This window comes from Anoplopoma fimbria, chromosome 24 (assembly GCF_027596085.1).
Source record: "Anoplopoma fimbria isolate UVic2021 breed Golden Eagle Sablefish chromosome 24, Afim_UVic_2022, whole genome shotgun sequence".
NCBI lineage: Eukaryota > Metazoa > Chordata > Actinopteri > Perciformes > Anoplopomatidae > Anoplopoma > Anoplopoma fimbria.
Genome location: NC_072472.1, coordinates 18,726,713 through 18,745,372, shown reverse-complemented (window position 1 = coordinate 18,745,372; position 18,660 = coordinate 18,726,713). Strand labels below are relative to the sequence as shown.

Genomic DNA, 18,660 nt, shown 5'->3' with positions numbered 1-18,660 from the left:
AACTTGTTGCATGAGTTCATTTATTACAGACTATACTTCTTGGTTACATCACTTGTTAACTTAGCAATCATGTTCACATGCGTGCCGCTACTTTCCAGTCTTCAAATAGTTGTAATGCTTAGCTGGGTTGATTGCTTAGCGGGAAATAACCCATTAAACAATCATTTAAACACGTGTGCACAAATGAGTTCAACACACACCACACGTCATGTCTACCAAAAGTAGCTGGAAGCGGACAAAACAGCTCAAGACATCATGTGGTTCTATTAAACATGAAGGACAATATTAGCATAAAGATAAATAACAGTGACAAAATAAACATGATGAAACTGAAATATTCGGTTCCACGTAGACATTTGCTGCTTGTTCAATATTTAATGATTCAAGACAATTGGCTTGTTGGTAAAATGTTTTGGTTTTATTTTAGTCATAGCGGTGAAGTGGTGTGATGAGAGTTCTGTCCTCGGAAAATATGTGTAGGACTTTGTTTTTTTTTTAAGGTTGGAAACATTTCAAAAGTTAATAAGAAAAAAGATAGAAAAACTGGTAGCATGTGTGTGTGTGTGACTGAAGTACGAACTTCTCCCATTGCAAGTCCCACAAACAATGATTGATTTTTTTAAAAATCAATGATCATCTTTTCTACTGTCGTCATACAGACCACCTCGCCAACAGAGGCCTCCACATTAATTTAGATGTAAACCTTCCGTCACACTCACACTTTACCACCAGCTCTGTCACTTTGAGGGAAGGCGAATAAACAGAGAATGATGTGATGAACATGTATTAGGATAGAAATGCACAGTAAATAAAATGCAATACCTCTGATGAGATGGCAACCGGCCACCTGTTCAATGGTATCCATTTGTAAAAGCTGTCGCAATCAACGGGCCCTAAAAGTGTACAGTTAGTGCTTTTGTCAGTATGCATTTCAAGGAGAGAAAAAGTGAGTATCATATCATGAATGTGAACGTTTTGATTCAGTTTGATCATGTTCAGTAGCAGAGCAGGAGGCTTTTGTCATACACAGTCTATTATACAAGTTCATTGTGAATTCCTGTAATGGAGAAAACAGTGCATGCTGCAAAATTACTACAGAAAGTAGGACTCATTAAAAAGTAAAAATTTGTGAAGAATAATTAGCAATTCAGTTTGATGTAAATGATCCCATACTGTGTTTAATGTTTCAAGATCAAGATCCATGTCTATAATCTATTGTGATTCTGGTACTTACAACGCATCATAACCTGCTTATGGCATATAATCATTGTTATAAGCACTCTTAAGGCTTAATAACAGTTATCATAAAACTATTTAAAATGTATTATAAAAAATATTTTACAATGTTTTATGTGTTCTTCTTGCATAGATTTAATGATACGTACACTTCACTCACAAACAACCACCACTTAGAGAAACTAATAATTGCATTATAATGCACTATAACAATGACCATAATGCATAATAAAAAAGATTATAATGTATTACGAATATAGGAATTATACTACACTACAATCCTCACAAAAAACGTGTCAATTATGAAGAATTGTAATACTTGACCATATGTGATTAAATATGCTTTATAATGAGTTATGATTATGTTATAAAGCATTATGGGTGCCTATAACTATAATTATATAATGCTATAAACAGATTAAAAGCTGTATAAGTTCATTCATAATGCATTTTAGACGTGGGCATCATTTCATTTTCTATGTCAGGTTACAATCAGTGAAGAATAGTGTAAACCAAAAATATGTGAAGGAGATAATAAAAAACACACAATCCCCATGCTAACATACACAGTTGATTTCATCTGAATAGCATGCAGAGGAAAGGATCACAAAGACCCCTCAGTAAGATCAGTGTGTTTTGGAGTATTGAATGGCCTTCATTATGTGGCTCAGTTACCAGGACTCTGTGAATTTCGCTGCTGACAGGTCTGCAGAAACCCTTGGATTGAAAAGAGGAGCACTTTCAGCAGCGATTATCTGTCTTTATCACTTCAATCAACTAATTGCACTCTAATTGTCTTGCATAAAAAAAACAGTTAAGTTCATTACTGCTCCTTCACAGTGGCTGTTTTGATATTGGCTAAAGGGATTAATAAAATCGCTGGAGCGTGAGACCGAAGCGACAAATCAGTGACTCTGAAGTCATCCATGAGGTTGTGACATATGATGATCTGACATGTATTCAGTTCAACAGCATCCTCAGTAATAAAAATGAATTATAAAGCACATTTTAGTTCTGAATCATTTCCCATTTTAATGCTCTGAATAGAGAGATCGTCTCGCCGAGAGCAGAGAGTCACAGGGCTGCTGCATCACCTCTCTGCTTTATTGCACTCTGTTTGATTCACTGGGTAATTCTCAAGTGGCAATTTAGTATTTAATATCAAAGGCACAATTTGACATTCTGCAAGGGACTCACAAAACCTGGACTCTGTTTTTATAAATCAGCCTTGTAAAACAGTTTTAAGGTAAATATGTTGAACATTTGAATATATTTCTCAGAATTTATAGTATTTGCTGCATTCAAAGACTAGTTTTTTTACATTCTCTAACTCAGCATGGTTGCAAACTGTTGCAACAAATGGAAAATAATGGAAACAAATCGCCTCATTTCCATCTGCAAACTATCTGCTGGTAAATCTGCTTTGAAAATGAGCCAGCGTGGTCTTTCATAACAAATATTTTGCTTCCTACACTGAGACCAACAGATTATCGCAGATAGCCAGTGGACCTAAAACAATTAATAAGAGAGGCTTTGCTTAGAGAGCGAAAAGCCAATAAAATGTATTTTTTTCTTTAAGCTCTGTTTTGTTTAGACATCATAAATCAATTCCACATATTTATCAAAATTAGAGTAAGCTATTTTATCTTCTCACAAGCTATTTTGCACATTTGGTCCCAGTGGCACTTTTCCATACCGACAACCTTACTGCTTATTAAGTCTCACATTTACTTCATCCTTGCTAAGCCGTTAGAGTTAGTCCCATTGATTCTATGTACCGCACAATCTGATGAATCTCCTGTGTTATTTCTCACAAAAGAGATGAAGAAAATACAGCAGCCAAAACCACAATGTGTGATTCCACAAAGTAAGTCACAATCTACCAGAAAATCAGAACCATAAATTACCATGACCAGATAAAATAATAAACATGCTTTAACCTTAACTTATACAACTTTAATAAGAGCAAGAAACCCCATAAATGCCCCACAATTTCATCTTACATGTGCTTTCTGGTTACTGAAGAAGAAAATTCAGAATAATGAGGTAGACTCTAAAATTAAGGAGGTCTAAAGGATGTATTCACCCTGTAGTCTTGCAGCGCTCGCTTGCAGTACTAATGGGCCTGTTGTTATTCCACCTCAGTTAAGCCATGCATTAATTAGCTTCTTACAGAAAAGCAGGTGTTATTTTCATAACCTATCCCGTGTCACTCAGTTCAGTCATGTAAAACAGTACAAACATGGCCCAGCAAGACTGGCAGCGAGTCGAAGAACTTAGCCCCGCTGCACCTTGCTAAGGGCTATAAAATTCTTATTGCAACATTTTAGATTAATTATTCAGTGAGGTCCAGGGAAGACTGACACACAGGCAAAGTAAACAAAGCACTGATTGAGTCTTCTGTCTGGGAGTTTAAACATTGTCCCTTTGTTGAAAACAAGGTCCTAAACATGAGATAGCTTCTCTTAGGTACTGGCTTATTGAGACAAAATTGTATTTGAATGGATTTGAACGCTAACATTTGAATGTCTGGGTCATACAGTATGCAGCCTTTGCCTGTTTTTAGATGGTTAATTTAGCAACACTGCAACATTTATAACGTAACTAGATTATGTTGCACTTATGAATCACTGATGGATTACAAACCTGATCCATTTTAAGTGGGTGAGCTCAAAGTTACTAAAGAAATGTACATAAAATAATACAAGATATGGGTCTATGACAGTGACACTGAGATAGGAAGGAAGATATAAAAATATGTTCACATGGGAGAAGTTATAATATTTGACAAATACTGTTAATTAACATTTCATAATGTCATTATTGCTTACATTATAATATGTTAAAAAGCATGTATTAAATGTTCAGAAACAGCTGATAAATAAGGTCGCTTCATTATTTCATCTCGGTTGAAGTTACATCTCTCCAAGACTTAGGGTTATAAATAAAGAGAAACCCTTTCTGTAAATGATGTTCCCCAATTATTAATACGCGCCACTACCTTGCCAGGCAATGTCTTTATTGTCACTGTGGCTTTCCAAGCCTTTTTGTAGTGGCTTCTCTTTGATTACAGCCAAAGCAAGAGGCAGGATTATTAACGGGTTGCTGCACATCTACTAAACTGACACACATGGGACAAGACAGACATCTGAGTACATTCACATAGTCACACGGAGAACACCTTTGTTACTGCCACCTCTACTAGCCTTACAAGTATGGGGTGACATGGCAATTGGCAGCTCACTGATCAGCAGGAGGAAAAAAAGTGCAACAGCACCTGGCTGAGCAACTACAACCGGACAAGGACACTGGGAGAGAAGCAGCCTGCTGGAAGCATTGTCCTAGCGATGGAGCAAACTCAAGCTCTGGGACAGATGGGTTTCTAAAAATAAAGGAAATTTGTTCTGGGAAGGTGACACAGAGTCTGGAGTGAGGTGATTCGTACAACAGCTAAGGGGAATAAACATTTGCATTTGACACAGATAACTTTGAGAGCTGAGACGGGGTTCACCCTGATGGACAAAATGCTTGTGGGACCTCTGAACTCAATGACAGTAGAGACCTCTCTGCACAGAAATAACACTAACTCTTAGGATCTACTGAATGGTTGCTCTGCATTTGGGATATTTAAGAGGAAGTAGGTGGTTATTTTTGATCAAGTCAGTGGAAGAGCACAGTGGAAGTCCTTTAACAATTAGTAAGCTCTACTTCTTATAATGGAAGTCGACTGTTACAGAACATCACAATCATGGGCAGCATGCATTGGTTTAGCATCTTATTTTAGTGGCGGTGTTCTGACACAGAGGAGGCAACTGAGCTCAAGATACAACAGACAGTCTGCATCTTAGTACTCACTGTGATGCTGGGGCCAAACCCGGAGCCAGGCTGAGGGCTAGCAGCACTGATGTAGTTGCCCACAGCTGAATCCTGGCTGCTGGGTCCGTACAGGTCAGCCACAGGCCCCGGACTGTTAGCACCGGGGAAACCTCCGGGCCTTGACGGGTTGGCGCCTGCATACAAACACAGAAGGGAGCAGAGCAGCTCAGAAACACCCAACAGCCATCGGTACGACTCTTACTTGCTACAATTCCTTCCAATCTATATTTAAATCAAAAGAACACACTACTGGATTCATGTTTGTCTCAAATGACTTGCTAATAGTTCATATTAAAAATACTCACTGAAAATAAAGGTATTCAATTTAATTTGATGTCAAATGACAAAACAATGCAGGATTTAGCTTAACAGGATTTTGAAGAGCAAACAATAAGGGTGAATCCAGTATGATATTCTGAATATAATCTACATGCTGTGTGTTTTATGCATAGGAGTGACATTCACTTTGTATCATCATGCACAACACAAAACAGGCACACTGCTAGAAATACTTCCACCATGCTAATAAACTAGTAAGGTTGCAGTGTCAATGTTGCCATGCATAATGTGAGGGAGTACTTGAAAAACATCATTAGCTGTTGAATAAGAAGAGTAACACAGGATTATTATTTTACCGATTTAAGATACTTGAGAGTTTTGAAACAAGACATTTGAGATATGCTACTTCATGATTTCCTATATGACCTATGGTTCATAGATACCGGCGAGAAACTACTACAAATATTGTCCATTATTTCAGCTGTGTGCTTCAGCTTTCTCCGTCTGCTGGTGTAACTTCAGGCATAAAGCAAAAGAGGTATGTGAGACAAGAGAAGGAGGCATAAAGGGGAAATATAAAAGCTTGACCCGACTTCATGCGCGGGTCCAAACTCGAGGGGGATAAAAAAGAAATACTGTACATGACTTAGCACCTTTGCCCTGTGAGTAAGAGCAACTCTGACTAATAAAATGTCTTTTGAAAATCCAGATGCCAACTAAAGGCCAAAAACACTTGCAATGCAGGAAAAAAAAAAAACAGTCCGGGAGAAAGAAAAACGCAGTGATCTCTTAACAGCAATCTCCTCTGCTGTCAGCTTCACATAACCTTCCGTCTCACCCTCATTCAAAGACAAGACTGTGAAAAAAAAAAACTGTATTAAAAAGAAAAATCTTCCGACTGCAGGAAAATGCTCGATCTTGTGTATATATGAGCTCATGAGGTCTATGATGCATGAGAGGAAGGCCTCGTAGAACAAGTAAGGAAATACAGAGCGCAACTGCAGTACATCCAATGTGTTGACACGCACAGTCTACAAACTGTATCATCGTCAGCGTGTTTAACATTCCACTACTCCATCTATCAAAGCTGCATTAGCCCCGCTAGGTCCAACAGAAGCACCTGAAAACATATCCGCATAAAGCACTCTAGAAAAATGAAGCCATCTCACTAAACACACATCTAGTGGGGTTGACACTGCTGTTTAACTGTGAGGACTTTAAACAGTGAGCAGCTAGTGCTCTTATCTTTCCTGCACAGCCCCCAGTAGCCTGGCTTATTATATAATTAAGGACTTTTTCAGTCGAAATGGCAATCCTCATTTTCTATGACTGGTGATTTTTTATTAAGAGTGTGGCTCACCCCCTCTCCCTGTAAAACTGTTTTATTTAAAACGTAGGGGCTGCAATGGTTCTGCATTTGACTTTGGGAGCCAAAAAATCCCAAGTGCCCCGTTGGTCAGATTGTTGTAGTGTTTTACTATTACATTTTTTTTTTTACATAAGGAATGATAGTGCTAAATCTTTCTTGTGCTTCAGTATTTTGGCACTCACAGAAACATCTGACTGTAAAAATAAAATAATTTGATGCTAGGGGTGACTTCTGTGTGTAAAGTACTTTGAGAGAAAAAAAAGGAGAAGACCTGAGTGAATGAATGTCTAATGTCTAACTCTATACAGAACACTGTGTGCTAAGTTGCCAGTCTGTGTCTTTCAGGTTCTATTTGCTTCCTTTATAAAGGAGTGCTGAAATACAGATGTATGCACTGTGCATACGAAAAAAGCATTTATCAAGGAGAAATTTGCCTTCAACATGGATATCTCCTGTTCTCCCTTTCAGGCTAGCAATCTGTGTGGCACAATCTCCACCTGTGGACTGAGCGCTTTGTGAGGAGGAGGGCGACTCACCGTAGCATTTGCACAGTAATGGCATGATAAATGAAACACGGGCAATTTATGACCTAAGGCTGGTGCTCATCATCATAAGGCACCGAATGGACACAAAAAAACAATTATACTTCTTGAAAACCATTCTTCTTATCTACTTAAAACAAACATCCAAATAAACAGTGCCATTGTGATTCCATTTACTTTAATGTGCTCTCTGATTCTCATAACATTAGGGTCAAGGTTGGCTACAAATAGGAACTCTATTTCGCAGACAACGAGCCCATAAATTGGGTTGACTCACTCAGGATTTGGACATGTCCTCTTAGGTGAGAAAAAAACCTGTGCTTCATCGACCAAGCAAAACTCAAACAGAAAAACTATGTGCCAGTCCAGAATGTCTTACAGTAGCTGATGCTAAAGGACGGAGGTGATTTGTACCCTTTCTACTCTCATGTCAACTATACCTAGAGTGTGTGTATCTGCAGTGATGTTAAGTAGTAGGAAACGTCCCCCTACCATGCAGCTGTGTATGAAATACAACACTTAACACTGCTTAACTGATCTGTATGAGGTAAAGCGTATGGTGAACTATGTCTGTGGTGCTATCACACTTGCACTATTGTTGTGACACTGATGCTAAAACAGCAGGCCAACGAGAAAGCCCTTCAGAAAATCACGTCTGTGCAGTTGTTTCTGTGGTTTTTGCTGTTTGCTTTGCTGAAGTTCGTACTGACAGACAGTCTATAGGAAATGCCAACATCGGCCTGGGGCAGCTGGCCGACACCATAAGGGGGGAGAGTTAGCCCCACACTTACACACTCACTTTATTAGTCCAAAAGGGTCCAAAAGGGTGTTTTTAATATTTTTCCTATTACTGTGAAGTGGTGGAAGACAAGACTGAAGGGTACGGCAGGATTCATGCCCAGCAGGGCACATCAGTCCCCAGAGATGGGGAACCTATCCGCTGTGTGTAGGTCAACGCTGTCACCTACAGCAAGGCATCACATGAAGGCACCACACCAAACTACACCTCCTTTACTTACAACTACTTCAGATGAGATAAACATTGGTGGTACATCATGTTAGTGCAAACATGATCATGAGCATATAATTATCAGAATAAAAAACAACAGATTAACATATAAAAAACTGTAGTATTAAAAAAAAAAATCTTGGAAGAGATCTGTCTGTTCTCAAAGAAATAGCATGACTTTATAATATTTTTACACATTGCATGCAGGTATTTAAATGTCAATGTGGAGTAAATTTAACTTTAGAAAGCTACAATTACATAAGGTAGATGAGAGAACATCAGAAAAAAGATGAAAATGTGCTTGTGTTGCAGGGTAATGGCTGTATTATGCAAAAATGTTGTCTTTTAAGTGTCTGACATCGTGCAGCGTTTCCACTGATTTCCTAGTCAGACTTTCACACACTAATAACATGAGCAATCATTCCTACACTTAAAATACTGAAAGGGCTCGACTAAAAAATGACTCTCACTCCCACACTTAACTTGTTCCTGCGCTGTTCAAAATTCACATAAACTTGAGCTCTGTTAGAGGCCGGTGTACTCTCCGACATCATCAGTAGTTATTTTGTTCACATGCAAATGAAGGAGTACATTCTGTATGTGTCTGCCCCTTATGTGCAAGCAGGGGCTGGAACATAACTTCACAAAGAAACAGAAAATCTACATTGAAAATTGAAACAAAGGAGGAAGAACATGCAATGCTACTTTGTCAGCAAGACCTGTTTATATATTTTTTGGGGAGGGATACTTTTTTTGTTTGTTTCCTTAACAAAATAAAATAAAATCTATTAATAAAAAGAAGATAAGATCATCTGCATGGAATAATGTCATGAAACAAACTGAAAAGTCCAAAAAAGTGGATGAGATAGATGCGCATATACAAACCTGGGTTCTTAAATTGATCCGGGCTGTGTAGGTGCTGGAGGGGGGAGTTGCAGGCGGAGGTGGCATGCTCACTGTGCAGCATCTGAGCCGCTTGGGGCCCCAGGGAGCCATAGTCAGCAAAGGAGCAGGGCCCCCCCCTCTGGTCACTGGGCGTAGAGTAAAACCCATAATCGGGGAGGCCTGGGAGATACAGTATAGGGTGGGGAGGGGGAGGGGAGGGGACTCCATCATTGTGGAAAACAACTCTTTCAATGTCAAAGTCAATGTCCAGATTGTTAAGCATAGCTCGGTGGTGTGCTACACCGTTTTTTTTAGAATACATCCTTGAGTTTTGTCTGCTTTAACTGCCCCCCTGCCCTCCCTCCCCAGCAGCTTCTACTTAGTGGCCAGGCCCCCTTGGCATATGGTCCGTGTTTGATACGCTCAGCTGTATCATATACATTAGCTGTACAATTATGGATACATACTATCTCTCCCTGAAATGATACAATAAAACCTCCTCATTTACTTAATTCAAATGGACCAATAACAATAAATACTAAATAAACAGTAAGGCCACAGCTTTGATATTTTGGCTTTTGCATAATTGTCCTGTGCCCCCCCCCCCCCCTTTTTTTTTTCTTGCAATCATGATCATCAAGGAGTGAGATAAAACTGAAGATACATTAAAACACAGGTCAATACATTTCTCAATTCAAACCGACAATTCTTGGTCGACACACCTGGAGGAAGCTTTTGTCATTTAAATGAAAAGAAACATTGTGTGAACCGGGCAATAATTAATTTAAAGCATTCGTTTTTACCAATAGCAACAGATGAATTGTTTTTTATGTGAATGAGGTATAGGCGTTCATGTTTATTGATGATTCTGAAACAATCCTAAATACCCTAAGCACGTCTCAGATTGGCCTCTTCCAGTCATTCTCTCTTTGACACAGATGGTGGATTATCAACAGTTTAGGAAATGTCTTTTAGCAATAAGTCGTGCTGGCATTTATTGCTTGTCCTCTTAATCTGAGACAAGCTGCTCATATAAAGAGTGCAATTAAAAGAAACGGCTCCTTCTCACACCTCTTTGATAACCGAGTTAATCTACTCAGGAGGGACTGAGATTGGTGACACCGGCTTTTCCATGCTGGGTTTCCCCTGCTGTGTGTTTGTTTTTTTATTTGGGTCCTGGAGCGAATAGCCTTTCAAAGCCACTTCACCTCAACCCATTCAGAGTGAGACAGTCCACTTCTGCCAAATGGAATGTAAGCACCAGCCATGTTTCTCCCCGCCAATGCTTTTTAGCACTCTGATCTCACCACTTGTGGGCTGTCTGCCCACTCATCAAATTATAGGCTCCAAATAGGGCAGGCTTCCCACGTACGTCACATAATGCCTGACACATTGAACAAAGCTCAAGAACCAATCATTCCATTTACTTCACTTAGACAAATGTCACAGAACATTGATTGGCCTTGCTAATGAGGAAAACTGAATCAATGGAATAATTATAACAGGGGGGAAAAAAAACATTTGACAATAGAGCAAACCGTGTTATTGGGAATTCATAGAGAAGCCATTCCAAATATGTCACCAGCTCAGAACAGTGTAGAGACTGGAACCAAACAGGCATTACTTTTCATTTTATAATTTGTTCATTATGCCTCTTTGCTTTCATATAGCATACCATTGACCATAAACCCAGTTGTGACAAAAGATCAAACGTCAACTTGGTAAGTGAAGTTGCAGTGACAGATAATACTACGACTACTATTACTACTACAAATACTACTACTACTACTAATAATAACTGATGAAATCAAAATATTGTTAGCAGCAAATTATTGAAGTGGGTGTTGGACAGAGAAAATTGGACAGAGAAGTTATTTCCATTTGAGATAAGGTTCTAATTGTAAGTAACTGAACCACATTAAACTGGGCAGACACTGTGTTTTTTTTAATCCTGTTGTGTCAACTCACATTACAGGTTTTAATTGGCCTTTATGCTTCCAAAGAACCTGCAACTTTTATACTCACACAGCACGAATCAACTGACCGGTCAGGACGAGGACGCCTACACAGAACGTAAATACAGGACCCCGATGTCTATTGACGATTACACTATTTTAGTTGATTTATAGACGACTGTGTCCTCAACAATGTTTGCAAACAAGAGAAAGGCAGCATTACTATCTATTATGAAAGGAAAGCAAGAAGATAAAATGCAGTGAAATGCACAAACAGCTGACGCAAACTTCTTGCGATCCATCTTGCAGAGATTTGGCCGGATTCAAAGATGAGTTGGGAGCGGCCAATTTTGGGATAAATTGGGTGGAATCCGTACAGTGTCTGCCCTGCTTCACGAAAATTAAAAATCGCATAATGTCTCGTTAAAACTAATTCCCAAAGACAATAAACACCAAGCTAACGTCATTAACCGTTTATATTGGTCAACTTACAAATATCGTGAATAGCTGGGTGTTGGTGACTGTTAATATTTCCTCTACTGCGGTGAAATCAAGAGATCTTTCTATATTGTAAATAACATTTAGCAAAGTAATTCAATTTGCCAACATGTTCAGACACTGCATGTCATTGCACTGTCCACAGGTGCGGCAGGCTCAGGTAAGAAACCGGCTTTGTTTGCTGAATAGAGGCAGCTGGACATGAGTACGACTCGTGCACAAACATGTGGGCGCACATACTCAAAGCCATATATTTTCATCAGTGGCTATCTGATCAGTTATGCAGGATGAGACTGGGCAGAGTGTGCCCACAGCTGCATTAGTATCACCGATCATATCAGTGTGCCTCAGACCTTCCCACTATTAATATTCACACAATCTATCCAGAACAATGGGCCTTTCTTGGACTCCTTTTTTTTCCACTGGCCACTAATTGGATGTAATTACTCATCTACAAAACAAATGAGCGTGCTGAGGTTGCCTTGGAGACTAGATCAGGGGACCCAGCAGTGCGAATCGTTCGCAGGGCTTCATTTATACTGGTAATTATCTACCCTACCCCCACCCCCTTTCCCTTCTGCCCTCGGTGACCAAATCTGGCTGCGAAGCGATGGAGAGGGGAGTGTCTAGCAGTCATCTGTTACTGACATCATCGGGGTGGCTCTCTTTAAGTGGATAAATGCCCTGCTCTCGTTCCCACTTTGCCAGGTGACTGCCTTTAAGGAGGAATCACAAACCTTGAAAGCACTGCGGCTCTTTCTCTCACTAGTTGGACAATAAAACTAATCACGCCGATGATAAAATACAGCGTCACGCTCCCTGGCCTGCTGGGACTTCACAATGTGAAAAATATTTTCATAAGTTCGCCAGTGGTCTGCACAAAGTTTGTGATTATCCTCTCAATAAATCTCAGAGAAACTTAACATATAAACTTGCCCGCTATAACCCTAAAAGTAATTTATATCGAGCAACAGCAAAACCTCTATTTGTAATATTGTTTTAATGCAGTTATATTTTTGCTAAAATCAGTATTGTTTGCAAACAAATCAGTTCAAAAGCCTTTTACTTTTCACCTATACATCGACTCTTTGAATATATTTAACGTACACCTGTTATTTCTACAGGGAATAGTGGGAACAAGGGAATCTAAAAATCTATTAACATAAGTTATTTCCATTTCTGCAAGGAATAATTTTTCATGCAGCCGCTCCTCCCTCTCCCTCGCGGCACCAGAGAGATTCCTTGGTGGCCATCAAACCACATCACTCCACAGAAGATGTCAATAAACCTGACATGCTGCTTCTCAAATTAGCTTTGAATTTCAGAGCTACCATAATTAGCTTTTCCATTTTCACCAATGTCATTTAAAAATAGCGTGAAAGAAACTAACAGCTCTTTTGCTGTATAGCCTTGCTTTCACTTTCCATTTGAAATAATCTTTTCTGAATGAATGGCTGAGTAATTAACAGCACTAGACACCCTTTTCGGAGAGCACAGACATTTCATAAATAATACATATTTAATGTCTTGTCATTTTCTGTTCAGAGAAGCTTGGCTAATTAATTTTAACAGATGATTTCTTCTTGCATACATACTCAGGCTTCAGATTTTTTTTTTTTTACTTTTCATTTTATGCCTGCTCTTCCCTTTTCTTTTTGTTCGTTCCAGAAATGGAAAAACTTAACAGAGCTACTAATTTGGGTTTACCTGCAACCTTGGTTGGGTAATGACAGTGTAAAGTTACAGAGGAAGAGGAATTGTGAACACTTGATCATGGTTAAAACAATGTACAACAGTGTAGTGAATCAGTGCACACTTATTTGCACACTAAATGATTTCAATGCAGATTTTAACTTGTGTGGATCTGGTCTCGCTGGGACCGAGAAAGGGCACTCAGTTATCGACAGTCGGCACAGATTATCCTATTCTGAGCAGCCTCAGAGCTGACAGGCATGGCCTTTTGGCTGAACACTTTTTTTCAAACATGTCTGGTCAGGCTTATGTGATCTGAAGAATTGTAGGACTCACTACAACTGAAATCTGAGAGTGATGCTGGCTACATCGAATGGTCACTTAGATACAGGGGGAAGGACAATATGAATTAACTGGAATTACAATTTCCAGCAAAGCTCTCTCAGATACTGTGTGTTAACAGAGTGCAAAATCTTTTTGCATCTTACAAATTTAATTTGCTGGTATTTATCTCAGAGTTGTACAAAATGCTATCATAGTAGGAAGGCTTAAAACTATGTAATTCACTTTGAAATCTGCATGTCATTACAAATAAGTAAAAAGATTGTAAATTGTTAAAATAAATGTATAATGCCAATGAAACAGAAAATCCTGTACTGAATAGGAAGGAGACATTTCATATTGAAGGACTGACTATAAAATACCTTCATCCCATTAAGCCTTCAGTAAGTTTTCTAAGGATAGTGTGTTACGTGTGCAGCCCCTGGAGGGCAGAGTGCTGATGTCCCTAAAGGCCTGTGCCTGTAACCTCAGAGCATCTGCTACCCACAGCTGTGAGAGACACTGCTTCGTGGCGGAGGCGCAAAGGGACACTTTGCCCTCCCCGATGTGTCACATCTTTCCCTGGGCCTTAGACAAAAACCCAGGCAGGATGGGCTTGGCATGCCTGCTCATGTTATTTTGCACCAAATACATGCAAAGCGCCTCTGGCCTCAGAGCTGAGCTCTGCAGATTAGCATCTGGGACAAATGGACCTGAGCTCACAAAGAGCCAGATTGATTAAGACCAGTGCACACGGCCAATCCTGGTCTCCTCTCAGGCACTGCTGAAGATCACAGAGCTTGTTGGGAGGAAATTGATAATGATCTTAATTTGGAAATGTCTGTCACATGAGTTTCCTTCTTTTCATTGCTGAAAAAAAAGGATTTTGGAGAAGAAGTGGGTAGAGCAGAAGAGAGAAGAGCAACAACCAACTGAGGGGAAGAATGAGATTTTGAAAACGCAAAGACCATCCTGAGTCCCAATAAAACTGAACAAGAGACACCTCTGCAATCTTAACAGCAGTCCAATATCTGACCGCAGCCAACTCTATTTCAGATTTGGAACACCTGAGTCCAGTCAGACGCACTGTACATAGCAAGTACCCAGTCTTCTAAAAGCAGCTGAATGGGGCTTTGAGTACACTGCAGGTAGAGCCGAGATCTGAGACTGACATTTTGAGCTTAGCAGAAAGCTCAGAGGGACTCAGGAAAACACTCAACCAGAGTACGCTGGGACCTGTGAAGTTCCCTGGACTGTCAGGACCATCTGCATCACTTGCATTTTACATACTCTGCTTTTATCTGACAATCCTATAGCACAGGAAATGTAACATTTGTCTACTTTGAAATGAAGAAAAAACAAATGATAACCGATAGTTATAGTGTTGTTGTTGTTGAGAAAAACTTTGTATATTAGAATTTTGTTCATGTATCATCTTCCTGACATACAGTTAAAGTGGCAACAGTGGCACATTTATTAAGTTTCATCCTTCATATTATCAGCACCGGTGGATTACACTTGCAGCCCAGGTGCTGGTGCAGGAATTAGTCATCTCCAAATTAGTAATTTCCCCCTTCCTGCTCTACTATCCAGATGTTCAGCCCCTCTAACTGATATTGAGTGACTGCCCTTTGCATCCTCCAGTGGCACCCTGTAGTAGTTCAAACGAGGTTTGTATCCGTGATACCAGCTTATAAAGCCACGTATGGGCCAGCACCTCTCTAGCTCCAGGCGATGGTAAACTCGGTGCAGTAGCCACATCTTTCTGATCTACTTGTCGCCCGGGGTCACAGTCTCTCAAACTTCCTCACAAACACGCGTCAAGACTAGCCCTTGTTCTTGCTCTTTAGTTGTGAAACATGCTCCTGGTAGTGGTCGGGGCAGCAAAAATACCTTGCTATCTTCAAATACCGACAGAAGACCAAAAAGTATCTGGACTAACACCATCTCAGATTCAACTTTTACCTCATAACATTTTTTTTAGTCCTATAGAAGTAACACCGACTGTGATAACTAGGATTTCTTCCTGTCTTAAAAAGAAAACTCTAAACTTTAAGCTGAACCTGAAACTATTGTATTGGTCAGTAAGAAAAGTATTCCGAGCTCTTGTGTAGTATTTAAATGTAAATCTACTTAAGAACCACTGTTCTTCACGGCAAGAGAAATTGAATTATGCAAATTTTAAAATAAACAATAAGATCTTATCTAGTGGCTCAATGGATATTTGAACAGTGGATAAACATATACATATTATACATGTAGCAACATTTTAAAGATGCTGCAAAGGCTATGTCTTCAGGAACTTTTCTTGCTATGGTACACAAGAGGGGGCCTGGGTGAGAAGCCTAAAATACACCTTGTCATCAGCAATGGTCTGACATAGACAGGGAAGTCAGCATGCTGTCATTTTGTCTGTTGAGCTTTGGGAGTAGTGTGAAAGTGCCCTCTGTCAGGGATGGAAAATGTCTTCCATGTTCACAGCGCTCTCTGTGTGTACTTCTGACAAACATCCCTCACAGCCCAAGGAAGGCAATACCTGCATAATAAGGGGTTTCTTGTAAAGAAATTAAGTAAATAATAAACATGGTCAAAGTATAATTTTATTTGGGATATATTTAGGAATGTTTACGTTTTTTTGGGTGTTTTTTTTTGCCTTTAACTTGTGTGGTTTTGACTGCCACTTTAGGTGGCCCCCAATGCACCCAACCTACTGGGTCAAAGTATACAAAGTATATAATATGTGGTGCTCTATGGGAACTGTAGGTGGAGTCAAAGCACAAAGAATCCACACTTACAACATATATCTGTTTTTTGTTTAGTTTTTACAACAAAATCCCTTGTCTGCACTAAAATATAAAAATAAATAAACCACTAGAATTGCTATTCCAATCCCGAGTTGATTTTGGGCTGAGTATGCTGCAAATTAGATTGTATGATAGGACAGAGATGCAGCAGCATCCCTGGACAATACACAGAGGAAGGTCAAGCCTTAACAATCTGTGTCCTCTGTTCTGTCTGTGTCTGTATAGAGAGAAGAGACCACTGAATGTAATAATCCATGTATCCATGTAGTAGTGTGTTTATAGCATCATCTCAAACCGTTGATAAATCATCAATATATAATTTGTCACTCCATCAAAAAGTAAATGAGGCTGTGCCAGAAACCCTCATACTACCATGTCAAAGAGCCACAAACCGCAGAGCGAAGGATTGGATTTGTTATATCATCAAGATGCATTGGTGACGCTTTTTCTCTAGAGAATAAAACAGTTAAGAAATGATAACAATATAAAGTTACAGCTGAATTAGGTGACAACCTACAGATATGTTTTTTTAATCACATCCATGTTCAAGATTTGCTTTCCATTATTGCGATAATGCTTTGCAGACAGACTCTGCCATATACTGAAGGAGCATGGCTATTTCACTGAGTGATGTTTTGCTGCCTCGTGGCTGTTTAAGTACTCTAAAACAGGCCCATGATGTCACTGTTTACCACTCTAACCCAGCAACCCCCCCTCCCCCCATTCCCCCTGTTCATAGTCATTTACTCGTCTCCCTTCCATTTGCAGCTGTCAGAATTAAACTGTACATAATGGTTGCCATCACGTCTCTTGCTTCCTGGCTGCTGCTAACCCCAAATCAACATTCCTGCTTCTTGGTGATGTTCATTGCAATTGTTGGGCAAATTGTTTGTTTTGAAAATGCAAAATCAAGTAGCCCGATGTGCAAGACGGAGCATCTGATTGGCTTCCAGTGTTCCCTCTGTTGATTTGAATTTGGTGCAAATGAGGACAGACGAGGGAATTTGTTTGTCTATGTGTGTGTGTGTGTGTGTGCGCATGTAGGCAGTGTGCATACACTTCAGCCGCTCGTACTGTAGCCGTCTGTGTGTTCATGTGCCTGTTCATGTTCATCTTCAGGTATCACAGTACGTGACATTAGCAACAGTCTACTGACTTTATATCTGTGAGTGACTGCACAGAGCAGACAGCATCCGAGTTACAATTAAAACAGAGTTTTACCAACAAGCTTCTAATTGTAAGTCTGATTAGGAGAGACACTCTACCCTAAAGCCTGCAGGCTTTGTGTTCAGTCAGGGGAGCTATTATTGACAGCTATTGAATGATCTACAGTTGGTAAGGTGCAGAAAGCAGGATGTCCAAATGAAGCCAACAAGTCAATCAATACTGAGTTTAAGACAAAAAGAAACCTGCTTCCTGTTTTTGGAACAAACCTTTTGGGAGATATTTGTCTGTATGTGAATAAGGTTTGTGCTGTAATCATGCTTTAATGGAGTGTGTGTACTGGAAGTTGATGTCTGAGACACTGACTTATCTTTCTATTTGAATTTTTTTTAAACATCTGTATTTACTCATAGCCTGCAGCATTGAAGTGCAACAGCAGAATACGATTTAATCAGGGCAGCAACCACAAAGCAAACAATCATGAATAAAGTGTCCAAGGTTCAGGGTGCTTTGACCAGATACCAGAAGGATAGAAAAGTACATGAAAAGTAAAGAAGAGCTGTAGCGAAAAAGTAGACATGAACAGCTTTAGTTTAAACTGTGCAAATCCTGACATTTCACTATAACTAAGTTAGTTTACCAATAATAGTGATCTTAACATATCATGTCAAACGATAAAACTAAAGGCTAAAACTAAAAATTCTTATCTGGCATTGAAAATATTCTCCTGGCAGTCAAATATTTAGACCAAGTGGAAATGTGTTGCCTAATTTGCAAACATTTGTTTTTCAACTTGTGTTATTTCCCAAAATGTTTGATGCAAGGAGATTTCAAAGGAATAATACTTGAAAAGCTTTAATCTATATTAAGATTCTTGTATTTTATTTATAATCTAAAGGAAAATAATGCGTTACCATATCTTTTTAATGATTGATTGATTAAAGTGACTGAGGTGAAGGGCATTTGTATTCATTGGGCAGAGAGGGGGTGAGGGAGCTGGACCTATGGACCTGTGGACCTGTGGACCCTG

The 18,660-nt window shown here is 39.5% G+C and overlaps 1 protein-coding gene across 8 annotated transcripts in view; it reads right to left on the bottom strand.

The window, feature by feature from the left end:
* LOC129114086 (RNA-binding protein Musashi homolog 2) overlaps positions 1–18,660 on the bottom strand; it is a 234,063-nt gene that overhangs the window by 5,878 nt on the left and 209,525 nt on the right. For 5 of the 8 annotated variants that reach the window (XM_054626605.1, XM_054626604.1, XM_054626606.1 and 2 more), the window contains 3 exons: positions 9,197–9,376; positions 5,092–5,246; positions 823–893 (listed from right to left, as the gene is read on the bottom strand). In XM_054626605.1, coding sequence (XP_054482580.1) covers positions 852–893; positions 5,092–5,246; positions 9,197–9,376 — 377 coding nt within the window. In that variant the 3' untranslated portion in view covers positions 823–851. The remainder of the gene's footprint in view (positions 1–822; positions 894–5,091; positions 5,247–9,196; positions 9,377–18,660) is intronic. The other 3 variants (XM_054626610.1, XM_054626611.1, XM_054626612.1) reach the window with 1 other exon arrangement.